The following is a 16,513-nucleotide window of genomic DNA, read 5'->3' on the forward strand; positions in this document are numbered from 1 at the left end:
AAGACAGGAAGGAAGAGGGTGTTGCCTTTTCTTCAGTGCCTCAGAAGAGTTGGACTTCGGTTAGTTCTCACTAGATAGGCCGGATGTGATGTGATGTCACGGGCACAAGGGCTGACTTGCCGCAGGGGGCTCTGCCTGTTCAGCAGCGTAGCCCCTAAAGGACTGCTCACGCCCTGGGGCTCTCCCTTCTCTGCGAACATGCTTTTATAATTCCTGGGTCCCCTCGCTCTGGCACCATTCTGCTGTCAGTGTATGTCTGTGTCATATAAAAAGTTACCCAAGAGTCACCGAATTGAACCTTGAGGGATAGTGCAGATGGGGCCAGCACGGTGCTCTAACCGGTGGCTAGGCCCCACAGCTTGCAAGAATAAGGCCTTCCCTTCCGCACCCCAATGCTGGGTTTCAACCACTACTTCCTGAGCACATATCAGTGCCCAGGGACCCCAACTATCATCACTTTTATCCACCTTACAGATGAGGAAACAGAAGCTCAGAGCGATTAGCACATTTCCTGAGGCCACATGGTGGGCTGCTGCACCGCTTCTGCCTCTGTCCCAAAGCCTGATTTCCTCCCTGCTTGAGTCCCTGTCCGTCTCCAGGGATCCTGCTTCACTCATTTCTATTTCTTGCCTGGATTACTGACATGACCTCCCTGTCACTTGTTTTATAACATATAATGTGAACCAAGCCTTCTTAGGTTATATGATAGGACATACAGCTCTCGGTGCCCCACTGCCAGTGCCATGAATGTTGGTGTTCCAACGCCCTTCCCTCAGGGACTTGTGTATATAACAGAAAGGATCTTCATACCAAGAGGAGAATGGATAACTATCTTATCATACTTGGCATTGCTGCCAAGACAGCAGGAGAGCCGGGAGGAAGGCGGGACAGACCACTGGCCTTGGCTCGGACACCCACTAACTGTACGATCTCCGCCATTCTGATGCCTCTCAAGCTCTGTTCCTTCATCTACCTGTTCCATCTCCCTCACTGGACTGTTGTCAGCTCAGGTCGTCGGGGGCAGAGCTGAGGAGGCAGTAAGGCAGACTACCAGTATCAGCTGTTTATATTCATATTTTAATTTTGCAATGAGAGCACTATTTTAAAGCCCATTTTTGTTTTCTGAAAGACATCTGAGAACAAGTTGCTGGGAAAAATGAGACACTAGAAACACTAGCAGCTCCAGCCTTGGAGTGATCTTTTGGGGCCTCAGCTTCCCACCTGAGTGAACATGCCCTGTGGCCTTAGACACCCAGCTTCCCTCCCAGCACAGCCTTCTCCTGAAACACGGTCAGGAGTGCTGGCTCGCTCTCTGGAGGTTCAGCACTGATCCTACCAAAGGACAAGAAGTTGGAAAAGTCACTCATTTTTATTTGCTTATTTTTCCAGGATCCAAAGTTAGATTTGTAGTCTTTTCAAAATGGAGTTACTATTGGTGGTATAATGGGCTATTATTATTTTCTTCTCAAACAAATTCTAAAACCATAGTCACCTGAAGAAACACCCCACAAGATAAATTCTGGCATGTTAAGCGCTAAAAGTGATCCAAAGCCAAGGACAATCATGAAGAGAAAAGCCTCAGATCTGACTTCTTAGAAGTTCCCAAAGGATCAAATTAATTTTAAAACTTTAAAGATCACATTCTGCAAAAGAGCTTTACTTTTCAGCGTCTCAGCAACACATTGTTTTTCCAGTTGGAGTTCCCATCCCTTTTTATTTTTAAAAAAATGGAGATATAATTCACATATCATAATATAAATCCCCTCCCTTTTAAAAAATATTTTATTATTTTTTAGAGAGAGTAGAAGGGAAGAAAGAGAGGGAGAGAAACATCAATCAGTTGCATCTCACACGCTTCCAGCTGGGGACCTGGCCTGCAACCCAGGCGTGTGTCCTGACTGGGAATCAAACCCATGACCCTCCAGTTTCCAGGCCGGCACTCAATCCACTTAGCCACACCAGTCAGGATGGTATAAATCCCTTTACAGTGTACAGTTCAGCAGTTTTTAGTATAGTCACAGAGTTGTGAAGTGGTAGCTCATTGTGGTTTTCATCTGCTTTTCTTCAATGACTAATGTTGTGCTTATTGGCCATTTGTATATTTTCTGTGGGGAAATGTCTATTCCAATCCTTTGCTCATATTTTAGTTGGGTTATTTTTCTTTTCATTATTGAGTTGTAAGGATTCTTCATATATTCTATATGCAAAGCCCTTATCAGGTAGCCAACTGGTTTTGATAAAGGTCCAAAAGTATTTCAAGGGTGGAAGGATAGCTTTTTCAACAATGGAGTCAGAGCAACTAGACATCCATAACACAAAAGAACCCCTAAAGCACAAGCAACAAAGGAAAAAAAATTGATAAATTGGACTTTGATTAAAAACTTTTGTTTTTCAAAAGACCCTTTTAGGATGAAAAGACCAGGAGTAAATATTTGAAGGTATTTTTATTTTGTTGGATTCTTATTATTGATCTGTAACAGGTCTTTATATATTCTGGATACTAGAGTCTTAGCAGATATAAGATTTGCAAATATTTTTTCCTGTGGGTTATCCTTTTATTTTCTTGATAATGGGCTTAGAAGCACAGAAGTTTTTAATTTTGATGAAGCACAAGTTATTTATTTTTTTCTTTGGTTGCTTGTGGGTTAGGTGTCACATCTAAGAAAACACTGTCTAATCCAAAGCCACATATATTTATATCTACATTTACTTCTACAAGTTTTGTAATTTTAGTTTTTATAGTTAGGTCTTTGATCTATTTTTGTATATGGTGTGAAGCAGGGCTCCAACTTAATTCTTTTGCATGAGATTATCTAGTTATCCCAGCATCCTTTGTTGAATAGATAACTCTTTTCCAGTTGAATTGTTTTGGTATCCTTGTTGAAAATCAATTGACCACAAATATCTGGGTTTATTTCTGAACTCTCAATTCTACTCCATTAATATGCATGTCTATCCATCTGCCAGCCTTTAAAAAAAAGATTTTATTTCTTTATTTTTAGAGAGAGGGGAAGGGAGGGAGAAAGACAGGCAGAGAAACATCGATGTATGAGAGAAACATCAATCTGCTGCCTCTTGCATGCCCCCAGCTGGGCACCTGGCTCACAACCCAGGCTTGTGCCCTGACCAGGAATCGAACTGGCAACCTTTCGATTCACAGCCATTGCTCAATCCATTGAGTCATACCAGCCAGGGCTGACAGTCTTAGTATGTACTGTATTAAGACTGTCTTAAGTATTGTAGCTTTGTGATAAGTTCTGAAATTGGGAGATATCCTCCAACCCTGTTCTTCACTTATTTTCAGTATTATTTTAGGCTGTTATAGGGCCTCTTGCATTTCCATGTGAATTTTCGGACCTGCTTTTCAATTTCTGTAATTTTGACAGATTGTGTTGATGTGTTGATTCTGTAAGTATTTTGGGAAATACTGCCATCTTAATAGTAAGTCTTCCAGACATGGGATGTCTTTCCATTTATTTAGGTCTTCTTTAATATTGTTCAGTGATATTTTATAGTTTTCAGTGTACAAGTCTGAGCTTCCTGTGGAAAGTAGGGCAGAGCAGGCCCATAGTGTGTCTTCCACATGACTCCTCACCCGCTTACCTGCCTGATTTGGGAAAAATGACCTAAATGTGGCTCTTCCTGGTCCTTGTGCAGCTATACCTCAGCTGCTGCTGAGATGCCAAGGGGAGCAGGTTCTCCTTTCCTTTCTACAGTTTCAGGTACTACCACCCTGATGGAAGAAGGGATGGACCCAAACTTGTTAAAATTTAGAAGCTACGTGGATGGCTCTACCACTATACTATAGATGCAGGCTCAGGGTTCTGCATGGCTATGTGTTCTGATTGGCTCATATGGCAACAGCAGGTGAGTGGGGCCTTCTTTGGCACGGTGGCAGGACAGGAAGAGTGCAATGCAGGGAAAAATTTTAAAAAATACTGGCCGAAAACTTCTTAAGCTTGGTGAAAAACAAACCTATATATTTATGAAACTGAATAATCCCCTAACTGGTCCAAAGAAAGCCATGCCCAGACATCATAATTAAATTGCTGAAAACCAAAGCCAGAGAAAAATGACACCTTACTGATAGGGAATTAATCATGCGAATGACTGTGAATTTTTCTTCAGAAAACCAAGACCAGAAAAAAGTGGCAAAAGATTTTTAAAAGGGATGGAAAAAAAAAAGAACTGTCAACTCAGAGTTCTATATCCAACAAAAATAACCTTCAGCAAAGGAGGTAAAAGACATTCTTAGATGAAGGCAAACTAATAGAATTCATAGCCAGCGGATCTGCTCTGAAAGAATTGCTAAAGGAAGGTCATCAGAAGGACTATGACAAAACAACTAAATTTAGAACCCTGGGAATGAAGAGCAACAGAAATGGTAATTATCTGGATAAATATAACTGACTATTCTTCATGTCCTAAATGCTTTACAATATATCTAATGGTTAAAAACAAAAAGAAATAACATTGTCTGATGGGATTTTCAATGTATACAGATGTGATATGACAGCTATTGCATTTAAGGGGGGAAACTTAGAGGGGTCTATATGGGTATAATGTTTCAAAATTCCAACTGAAGTGTGGAAAAATGGATTGTAAGTATTTATTTTGTAATCTCTAAGCAACCACTAAAAAATTATACAAAAGATAAAGTCAAAACCACAACAGATAAGATGGAATACTAAAATGTTGAAATAACCAAAAAGAAGGTAGGAAAAAAGAAATAAAGGAATAAAGAGAGGGAAAAGCAGAAAACAAACAATAAAATGGTAGCTCTAATTCCAAAATATCAATAATTGCATCGAATGTAAACAGTTAAACACACCACTTAAAAGACAGATTGGCAGAGTGGATTAAAAAACATGGCTCAACTATGTGCTGTCTATAAGAAACTTCAGTTCAAATTAGAAGACTTGACATGGTAAAGATGCCAATTTTCTCCCAAATGACCCAAATGATTTATAGATTTAATATAATACTAATCAAAATCCCAACAGGAATTTTTTTTTGGGGGGGGGTAGATACAGGCAAGCTGATGCTAACATTTATACGGAAGAGCAAAGGCCAAGGAACTAGACTAGCTAAAACAGTACTGGAAAAGAATAAAGTTGAAGGAATTACTGCTTGATTTTAAGACTTACTATAAAGCTACAGTAATAGTGTCTAAGGAGATAGGCACATAAATCAATAAAAAAGAATAGAGAATCTGGAAACACATAAAAATATGGCCATTTGATTTCCTGACTAAGGTGCAACAGAAATTTAATGGAGAAAGCAACTATGCGTCATAACCAGAGCTGGGAACACTGCGGTGAACAAATCAAAGAATAAATGCAAATGGCAAGTAGGTCAGAGACTAACGCCGAGACTCTCAGGCTCTGCCTGAGAAAACCCAGGTCTGGCAACAACTGGCCTGTATTCCCCCATGGCAACAATTAGCTTGAACTGAGTCCTAACAACTCCTTTACTTAGGACTGTATGCCCCAGTGTCACAGCTTCCATGGCATCTGCTTCTCTTGACCACAGGATCCGTTAGATGCCATTTATTATCCCACTTCAATGGTTAGAACTAGAAACATGTTTCTTTTGGAAATCTGTTCCTCTACGTCTCTATTAAAAGATGGAGGCGCCCTGGCAGGGCGGCTCAGGTGGTTGGTGTGTCATTCTGTACACCAGGAGGTTGTGGGTTTGATCCCTGGTCAGGACATATACCCAGGGTGCAGTTCTGTCCCCAGTCAGGATGTGTATGAGAGGCAGCCGATCGATGTTTCTCCCCCCCACACCCTGCCTTAATTCTCTCTCTAAAAGCAATAAACATATCCTTGGGTGAGGATTTTAAAAATATTTAGAAAGAATATGGACGAAGAAAAGATAAACAGGGTGACTATGGGTTTTAAGAGAGGATATTTTTCTTTATAGAAGGACAATATATTCTCACGTTTTGAATGGTTAGATCTAATTCTGAAATATCAATAACTGCATTGAATGTAAATATGGTCCAAACACACCAATTAAAAGACAGATTGGACCTATCTTATAATAAGTGTTACAATAAGACTTATTGTAAGGGTTGCTTGACTCCTAGACTGGTAGGAAAAAAAATAAACAAAACAAAAAATAATATAAAAAGTCATAGCTCAAGGGCCATAGGAAGCTGGAGGTGGTGGTGGGGGTGTCTGGGCATCGAGCCTGCACAGCCCCAGGAAGGTACTCTCACGGGAGCAAAAGCCACGAAGAAGCTATGCGGTCCTGCAATACCGGACCTCTCAAGGGCCTCTCAGTGCATACACCAGGTAACAGACTGCTCCTGTCTGCACAGCCTATGACTCGTCTCATTTACAGTCTCCTCTACAAGACTTCTAACTTCTTGAGAGCAGAAATTAGTATTTTATGCTTCTTTGTGTCTCCATGGCTTAGTACAGTGTCTGACATGTTTTATGTAGTCAATAATTTTTAAATTACTTTAAAATTTAATGTTAATTTACTTTCCTTCTTTAATAAACATCATATAAAACAAACATCTGTTTGCATATAAAACACCTGTTTATTGCATATAAAACACCAACTTCCCCTACTCTTTTTCTTCTTTTGTCCTCTGTGTGATCACTACATGTCCTTCTTAAACAGTACAGTGCTTTGCAGTAGGCATGTAAACCCTTGAACGATCTGGTGTTTATTTTACATATGTCATATAAACATTTATATCATTTTGCAACTTGCTTTCATCAAGATCCCATTAGAGCTTTTGCCAGGTTGATTGATATATTTATAGATAGAACTTGTTCCTTCATTTTGCTTGCTCTACAGTACCTCATTGTATGAGTCACTGTATCAGGTTCTTCTTCCTTTCCTCTCCCCCTCTCTTGGTGCGTAATCTGCCAGTATATCATGTTTTATTTATTTGTTACAGTACTGATGAACACTTAGCTTGTCTCTGATTTTTCACTATTACAATTTTTCATTAATAACAGTATCCACATTGAAATTTCATGTGGTTACACAGGACCAAGTTATGTATCACTGTATAATTAGGCCACACACATAACAAAAAATAGTTTTATTACCAAGAAATGCAGCTGGAAAGAACCACATGAATTGTGAAAACTACATCTTGGCCTCTAAACACAAGGTGTAAAGCAAAGTTAGGTTTTCCTTGCTACAGTTTCAAATAACTGGGGGAGGGTGGATCAGCAGCTTGGTCACACTCAGTGAAACTAAAGTTGGTGTGTACAGCTAGATACCAACTCTGATACACAATGCTGCAACACAATGCACTTATTCAGGGTCAAGATTGGAAATTGATGGGTCAAACCAATAAGAAAGACTTCCATTCCTGACAAACTTGGCTATTCAATATTGCAAATGTACGGGTATGTCAGGATTTAATGTTTTCATTTATGGCCATCAAAGACACCCCAAATGAAAAAGGATCACCCTCTATTACTGCATGTTAATTTTGGCCACATGCCAAAGTTAACTTTTGGGAAAATTTAAAAATAAAACAGTAATTGATGCTTGAGTTTAATGCAAGGTTAGGTGTAAAATGCTGTAACCTATTGACTCTGGTTAAAATATATGCAGAAACAGCAAAGGAGCAGTCGATGGCTTCAAAGTGTTCAACAATAATATAAACCATCATCATTATTATTATTCAAATAATTTCACAAACTATCTTTAAAGAGACTGGCAATGTACCTCACCACAGCTAATCTATATAAAACATAGATATCACACGTGCAGCTTTCCAAGTCTTTGCTTTAAACACCAACTCAAAAACTTAAAGAGGAAGAGAAAGGGCCCTAAAATTAAAAATTCTGAACATTTGTAGTTAGAGGCAACACGAGAATTGAAATGAAAAAGAATTCTTACAGCATGTGTGTCTTAAGGTATATCAGGATATACACATGTCTTTGTATTTAAGTTACAAAGCATAAGACTGGAAACACGTATGGACCAGCAACCATGCAACCTCAACACTACATAATCCCAAGGATATATACCTCTCCCTCTATGATCTTCCCTATTCCATTCTTCTGTCTCACCTACCCAAACTCCTACTCCCGAGAAATAATCACTGTCTTTTTTGTGACAATGGTTAAGAAGGGACTACTGGGAACACTTTCAAGAGTGAAATTACTGCAAATTCACCTTGAGTAGAAAAACTAATTGATATCTATCTCCTACGCATATAGTACTGACAGCAGGCAGCATCTCTGCCACTATGCAATCTTACATGGGCACCAACCTCTTAAAAATATGAGTTCTGTTACTCTCTTAAAGTCTTCACACAATTGATTTTTATGTGAGCTCATCCTCAATAATTCTATTAAGCTGATCAAAATCTAACTTTTTCAGCTTCTGGAAATAAAGATGTGTAAGCATACCACAGCATACCACTCTGTTAGAAAACAGCTAAAATACTTACAAGGCAACTTACCTCATGTAAATTCAGTTCTTTTACTTTTTCTTTTAATATAACCTGTAAGGCAAAAAGTGTGTTCTTATATCCATTTAAATATGTAATTAAAAAAATTTCACATTATATTTATAAATACTTCTATTTTTGCATATAGCTCATTTCCCCTCGTATTCAATATTGGAGAGACTCTCTTTTACAGTTTGAGATAGAACATTTTACCAACATTTTTTGAACTTGAGCAATGACGCAAAATTCTTCTGGAAAGCAATTTAAAAATCTCTTTGACAACAGATGAAATTTTGGGAAAAGACATTAACACATGCCCATCTGGACTAAGTGCTAACATGGGGGGAAATAAATAAGGCTAACTGCCTCATGGTTCAGTAAAACACAGCATTGGCTGATGGGACTGACTAGCAATTTATCATTAAAAAAAAAAAAAATCCTCATTCGAGGATGTGTTTATTGATTTTAGACAGAGAGGAAGAGAGAAAAACATCGATGTGAGAGAAACACTGATTGGTTGCTTCCCTTACACTCCCTGACCAGGACCAAAACAACCTAGGTATGTGCCCTGATGGGGATCTAACCTGCAAACTTTTTTTTTTTTTTTTTTTTTTGTGGTGTACAGGACGATGCTCCAACCGAGACACCCAGCCAGGATTAATAATTTATAAAAGATTAAAAAGTAAGATCAATCTTAAATTTAAAAGTTTTGCTCATTATTATACATTACTATCCTCAGAAAACTTCAGTCTTATCTGGAGTTATGTAGCTAGACTTAAAATTCACCCAGGTGCTGTCCCTAACTTGATTTTGTAGTGACCATCACTTAAGAAGAATACCAAGTGATAAGAGGGCAAATTACTATTTAAATAGAAAATTTTTGAGAATGAATTTAGCTTATATATATCATTTTCAAGTGAAAAAACAGGGAAGTAAAATTTGGAGAAAATCTCTACTTTGAGTATCTTATATTCCTAAACCAAAAATAATTTTAAGGGTAAATCATATTTTCAAAAATCACAACCAAAAGCTACTATCTAGCTATGCAGGGATGTATTGCATTGCAAATTCAATATTTTTTAAAGACAATTTTTTTTATCATGTCTTGTAACTTTATTAGTTTTATCAATTTCACCTTTTTAATGACCACCAAGACCAATTTCACTTACTAGTTATTTATTTATTTTTTACATACAAGTATCTTGTAGGTTGTCAAGATCATGACAGAACTGAGACAAAAGGTTTCATTCATTTAGAAAACTAAAACATTCCACTCTGTGTATGAATCTCACGTGAAGCCTATGATATCAGTGCAGACACCTAAGGAACTGGCCAAGAGCTCAGATTTCAAAGAGACATGGACAAAAAAGGTATGTTATCCTAACATGGGGAGATGGTTCTGTACCATCAATCAGAGAAGTTAAAGTCTCTCTGTGTCTTGCTAAAGAAACTCTTAGAGAAAAAAAAATTATATTACTCTATCATCTGAACTTTTTATAACTTTAAATAAAAAAGAAAAGAAGAGTACTTAAAGTTGTTCTCTTTTGTACTGCAAACTGGCAATGAAATGTCAAAATGAACACAAATCCTAGTTTAAAATGAGAGGAAATATAAGTTCTCATTTTTTGGGGGTAAAAAACACGATCAAAGCCAATCTGAAATAAATTTCTTACCTGTTTGTAGGCATAAAATTCTTTGTGTGCTTGATGTCTTAGCCTAAAAGACAAATTAACAATGCGATATTACGATTACCAATATAACAATTTTTATATTGATGACAGTCCACTTGTTTCAATATTTAATATATCTAATTTTTCTTACTTTAAAAATAAGTATAATATATACCTAATAATGTACACGAATCTTAAGAAATATTAAAAATATATATACATACATATACATACACACACCAGTGTAACTATCACTAAGATCAAGAAATATCTTTCCAGTACCCCTTAAATGACTCCTCCCAATCAATATCCACCCCTAAGAGGAACCCACTCTCCTGATTTTCTGTCGCTGTAGATTAATGAGGCTTATTTTTGAGCTTCGCATAAATGGATCATTTGGTATATATACCCTTTTGTGTTGGCTTTTTTCAGTCAGCATGCTTACTTCAGTCTTTTCCTTGCTTACTGGCACTGAAAGATGTTCCAGGCTCATCTTGCATTTTCCATGCCCTAGTTGTGGAATTAACCACTTTTTACAAAGAACCTTGGTTTATTTCATAAGAGAATAGTTATTTAGAAAGAAAGATCTGGGTGCTATGTGACTAGCACTCTGTTCTACGTACTGGAGCTCTGTAACAAGTCTTGGGGTCTGGTAGTATAAGTACTCAAGCTTTGTTCTTAACTATGTAAATTGCATGAGCTTGTCAATTTCAATAAAAAAATCAGTTGAGATTTTGGCTGAGATTGTGTGGAATTTATAGATAAATTGGGGTAGAACTGACATCTTTGCAAGATTGAGTTTCCAACCTATGGACATAGTACATTCCTCTATTTATTAGGTTTTAATTTCTGTCCATACATCTCTAGGTGGAACACTTTACACATCTTTCATTAGATTTATTCCTAGGTATTTGGTAATTTTTGATCTAGTATAAATGATAATTTTTTTCATTTTCTAATTCTTGTTACTATACTAAAAAGGTTGTTGTGCATTGATCTTATATCAAGTAACTGGTTAAATTCACTTATTAATTTTAAATAGTTTACCTGTAGAATCTTTTGGATTTTTTAATATATACAATCATTCTGTCTACAAATATGTGACAGCTTAAATCTACCTTTACAATCTTTATATATTTTACTTCTTTACACTTTATTTAATTTCTTTTATTCTACTTTTTGCTTTGCATTGGCTAAGACCTCTAATACAATGTTAAATAAAAGTGATAGTCAATGTCTCTATCAATATGTCACTATCAGGTATGATGTTTTCTCTAGATTTTTTGTGGATAATCTTGATTCACATACATAAAATTCCCTTTTATTCTAGTTTATGATTTTAAAAAATCATGAATAGGTATTAGTTTTTACCAGATTGCTTTAAAAAAAGATTTTATTTATTTAGAGAGAGGGGAAGGAAGGAGGAAGAGAGAGGAACATCAATGTGTGGTTGCTTCTCACATGCCCCCCACTGGGGACCTGGCCCGAAACCCAGGCATGTGCCCTGACTGGGAATCAAACTGGTGACCCTTTGCTTTGCAGTCCAGGGCTCGATCTGCTGAGCCATATCAGCCAAGGCTACCAGATACTTTTTAAAAAAAATATATTTTATTGACTATGCTATTACAGTTGCGCCAATTTCCTCCCTTTGCCCCCATCCACCCTGAACCCCTCTTCCCTCCAACAATTCTCCTCCTACCCCTTAGTTCATGTTCATGGGTTGTGCACAGAAGTTCTTTGGCTTCTCCATTTCCTACATGATTCTTAAAATCCCCATCTATTTTGTACTTACCAATTATGCTTTTTAAACCCTGCACTTTTTTCTCCTATTCTCCCCCTCCCAGCTGACAACCTTCCAAATGATCTCCATATCTATCATTCTGTTTACTGTTCTGGTTGTTTGCTTAGTTTGATTTTTTTAGATTCAGCTGTTGATAGTTGTGAATTTGTTGCCATTTTATTGTTCATAGTTTTGATCTTTTTCTTAAATAAGTCTCTTTAACATTTCATGTAATAATGGTTTTGTGATGATGAACTCTTTTAGCTTTACCTTGTCTGGGAAGCATTGTATCTGCCCTTCCATTCTAAATGATAGCTTTGCTGGATAGAGTAATCTTGGTTGTAGGTCCTTGCTTTTAAACATTTTGATACTTGCCAGTCCCTTCCTGACTGCAAAGTTTCTTTTGAGAAATCAGATGACAGTCCTATGGGAATTCCTTTGTAGAAAACTCTCCTTTTCCCTTGCTGCTTTTAAGATTCTTTCCTTATCTTTAATCTTAGGTAATTTTATTGTGATGTGGCTTGGGGTGGTCCTCTTTGGGTCCTACTTGGTCAGCACTCTGCGCTTCTTGGACTTGTAAGTCTATTTTCTTCACCAAATTAGGGGAGTTTTCTTTCATTATTTTTTCAAATAAGTTTTCAATTTCTTGCTCTTCCTCTTCTCCATCTGGCATTCTTATGATTCGGATGTTGGTAGGTTTGGAGATGTCCCAGAGGATCCTCATACTCATTTCTCAATTATTTTTTTCTTGCTGTTCTCGTTGAATGCTTATTTCTTCCTCATGTTTCAAATAAATCATTGATTTGAATCCCAGCTTCTCCCCTTCCACCGATGGTTCCCTGTAGATTTTTATTTCACTTAGTGTAACCTTCACTTCTTCCTTTGTGTTGTTGCCATACTTAGCAAGTTCTTTGAGCATCCTGATAGTGTTTTGAACTCTGATTCTGATTGGTTGGTCATCTCTGTTTCGTTTAGTTTTTGTTCTTTTTTCATTTGGGCCTTATTTCTTTGTCTCCTCCATATGGCAGCCTCCTTGTGTTTGTTTCTGTGTATTAGGTAGAGCTACTTTAACTCCGTCTTAGTAGTGTAGCCTATTGTAGAAGAGGCACCTAAAAATCGTGTGGGGTGGAGCCTTAGATAATTGCCAGGGTGGGGCAACCCACTTCACCACTTTGTGGCTCTGTGTGGGTGGAGGGCTCGGAGAGGTGACAATGCGGTTCCCTGGCTTCTGGAGGTTTTCCTGGCATTTGTCCTGTTTCCAGTCATTTCACCCACTTCCCCTATGTTCCTGGCACCTTTAAGCTGTTGTCCTGGTGGTGAATCCCAAGGTGGGTGGGTTTGCGTATGTTCTAAGTCCGCACAGGGCCTTTAAACCGAGTCTTCCGAAAATTTGGCAGTTTCTTCTGCCTCCCCAACCCCCACTAGTTTTTACAGCCAGAAGTAATGGGGATTTATCTTCCGGATGCTGAAACCCTGGGCTGTGTGGTCTGGCCTGGGGCTGGGATCACTTGCTGCCAAGGTATGCCTCCCAATTTTCATCCACCAAACATGCATGTGGGATTGTCTGTTCTGCCACTCTGTGCCACACTGCGTCTTTGCACCTGTCTGTGACCCTGTCTCTCCTACTCATCTAACTAAATCTGGCTTTTTTAAATCCTTGATTGTCGGACTTCCATACAGCTCAGTTTTCTGACGGTTCTGGGCATTGTTTTGAGATCTAGTTGTAATTCTTTCTATGGTTGCACGAGGAGATGATGCATCTCTACCTACCACTCCATCTTGACCAGAAGTCCCACATGCTTTTTACCCCCATCACTTTCCCCTCTTTTTACTGTGTGGTATATTGCATTGATATGTTCATCCCTGGAATAAAGTCCACTTGGTTTTAATGTACTACCTTTTTGCACATTCCTGAACTTGACTAATATTTTGTTCATGAGAGAACCAAGTCTATAATTTCCTTTCTTGTAATGTCCTTGTGAGGCTTTGCATTATTTTAATAAAAATTATGCTGGCCTCATTATATAATGAGTTGAGAAGTATTCTATTCTCTGCAAGAGTCATTTAAGAATGGTCATTTTTCTTAAATGTTTGAAGGAATTCACTGGTAAAGTTACCTGGCTTACAGTCTCTTTGTGGGAATGCTTTAATAATACATTCAATTTCTTACTATGTATTTAATTGTTAATAGTTTCTATTTTATTTTGAGGTTTTTAATCCTTTAGTAAAAATTTTAATATTCCTTTATTTCCATTCACATAACTTACAATTAAGCATTTTAAATTGTATAATTCAGTGGTGTTTAGTGTGGTCACAATGTTGTGCAAATACCAGCTCTCTTCGTTTCAAAACATTTTCATCACCCTCCAAAGAATATGTGGTCTCACTGAGCAGTCACTCCCCAGTCCCCTCTTCTCCACCTCCTGGTAACCTATAATCTGCTTTCTGTCTCTATAGATTTGCCTATTATGGATAATATATAAAATACACATATAAAAGAAATAATAATATGTGACCTTTTCTCTCTGGCTTTTCATTTAAAATAATGTTTTTGAGGCTCATCCTAACTGTAGCAGGTATCAGTTTTTCACTCCTTTTAAGGCTGAATATATGCCACAGTTTGTTTATCCATTCATTTGCTGATGGACATATGGGTTGCATACATCTTTGGGCTATAATGAATGTTGCTGCTATAAGCATTACTCTGTAAGCTTCTGTGTAGACATGTCTTTTCATTTGTTTTGGGTCTTCATCTAGAAGTGAAATTTCTGGGTCATGCTGTAATTCTATGTTTAACTTTTTGAGGATCTGCTGAAATCTTTTCCACCGTGATTGCGCCATTTTACACTCCCACCAGCAACATATGTGGGTTTTTACTTCCCCATATCCTTGCCAACACTTCTAATTTTCCATATATGTGTATTTTTTTAGTCCTCACCCGAGGAAATTTTTTTCATTGCTTTTAGACAGAGAGGAAGGGGGAAAGAGGGAGAGAGAGAAAGAGACATTGATGTGAGAGAGAAACATCGATTGTTGCCTTCTCATGTATGCACCCTACCTGGGGATTGAACCCACACCCTGGGTATGTACCTTGACATGACCTGAACGTGTGCTTTTCAGTCTACAAGATGATGCTCCAACCAAGCCACACTGGCCAGGGGCCAAAAAGTCCATTTAGTTTTTTCCATAAAATGAAAGACACAATTTTAAATCTTCACTAATAACTTTATTGATTTGGATATTTTGAGCATGTCAGCTATCTCCTGTGTGGTATAACGTTGATTGTTCTCAACTAATGTCTCGGTATGATCACTGTCAATTTCAAATGCTTTACCTGACTGTGGAGCACTGCCCAGCAAGAAATCCCCAGCACAAAATTTCACAAACCACTTTTGACACATTTGTGTCAGTCACAGCACCTTCTCCATACACTGCACAAATCTCTTTTTGTGTTTCAGTTGCATTTTTATCTTTCTTGAAATAATAAAGAATAATATGCTAAAAATGTTGCTTTTTTTCTTCCATCTTCAATATTAAAAAGGCTACACAAAAATCATGAATTTTGTAAGTTTATTTTAAAAAATGCAGGCTGAAATGACAGCTATCACAATACAATCTAACAAAACTGTTTCAAATGAAGCTAAAGACAACTAAGCACTACTAGAGCCATCTTACAGAATAAAACGAACTTTTTGGCCAATCATATATACATATAAATTATATTGATATATATTTACTTATATACACGAGGTCTGTCCAGCAAAAGTCCAACCGTTGTTAATATAATGAGAATGGTTTGTGTGACATCAACGTAATCTGGTGGCCAAAGAGAGCAGGCTGGAATGCGCATGCGTGAACGACAACTTCACCTTACTACTCAGTGGGGGCGATAGATGCCACTGAGTGAGCATGTACTGTGTGGCTGTCACATTCAAAATGACTGAGCGAACTGAAAGTAGGCTTCTGGCCAAGATGGGGGTGTAGGAAGACACACTTTTCCTCTTCACCCAAAGAAGGACAACAACAAATTTAAAAACAAAAAATAATCAGAACTACCAGAAAATTGAACTGTATGGAAGCCCAACAACGAAGGAGATAATGAAGAAACATCCAGACCGAGTCACAATGCAGCAACCTGAGTTGCCCCGCGCTGGTGAATACGTAAGGCTCTACCTCTCCCAACGTAACAGGTGCACTGAGACAGAAATATGGCCCAAATGAAAAAGCAGATCAAAGCCCCAACAATAGAACTAATCGATGAACACATAGCCAACCTATCAGATGAACAGTTCAACACCCTGGTAATCTGCATGCTCACTGAATTGGTTGAGTATGGTTGCAAAATGGAGGAAAAAGTGAAGGCTACGCAAAGTGAAATAAAGAAAAATATACAGGGAACAAACAGTAAAGGGAAGGAACCAGGACTCAAATCAACGACTGGGAGCAGAAGGAGATAAACATTCAACCAGAACAGAATGAAGAAATAAGAATTCAAAAAAATGAGGAGAGGCTTAGGAACCTCTGGGACGACTTTAAACGTTCCAACATCCAAATCATAGGGGTGCCAGAAGGAGAAGAGGAAGAGCAAGAAATTGAAAACTTATTTGAACAAATAATGAAGGAGAACTTCCC

At 37.8% G+C, this 16,513-nt stretch overlaps 1 protein-coding gene across 1 annotated transcript in view; it reads right to left on the reverse strand.

Annotated features, from left to right (window-relative positions):
• Positions 1 to 16,513, reverse strand: part of RNF24 (ring finger protein 24) — a 62,435-nt gene that overhangs the window by 2,448 nt on the left and 43,474 nt on the right. Inside the window, exons 3-4 of the mRNA XM_054573990.1 lie at positions 10,105 to 10,147; positions 8,444 to 8,485 (exon numbers count right to left, since the gene is read on the reverse strand). Of these exons, the coding sequence (XP_054429965.1) occupies positions 8,444 to 8,485; positions 10,105 to 10,147 (85 nt within the window). The remainder of the gene's footprint in view (positions 1 to 8,443; positions 8,486 to 10,104; positions 10,148 to 16,513) is intronic.

The sequence above is a fragment of the Pteronotus mesoamericanus genome, unplaced genomic scaffold, assembly GCF_021234165.1.
Source record: "Pteronotus mesoamericanus isolate MK-2021 breed Mesoamerican mustached bat unplaced genomic scaffold, CSHL_Meso_final contig_25, whole genome shotgun sequence".
Taxonomy (NCBI): domain Eukaryota; kingdom Metazoa; phylum Chordata; class Mammalia; order Chiroptera; family Mormoopidae; genus Pteronotus; species Pteronotus mesoamericanus.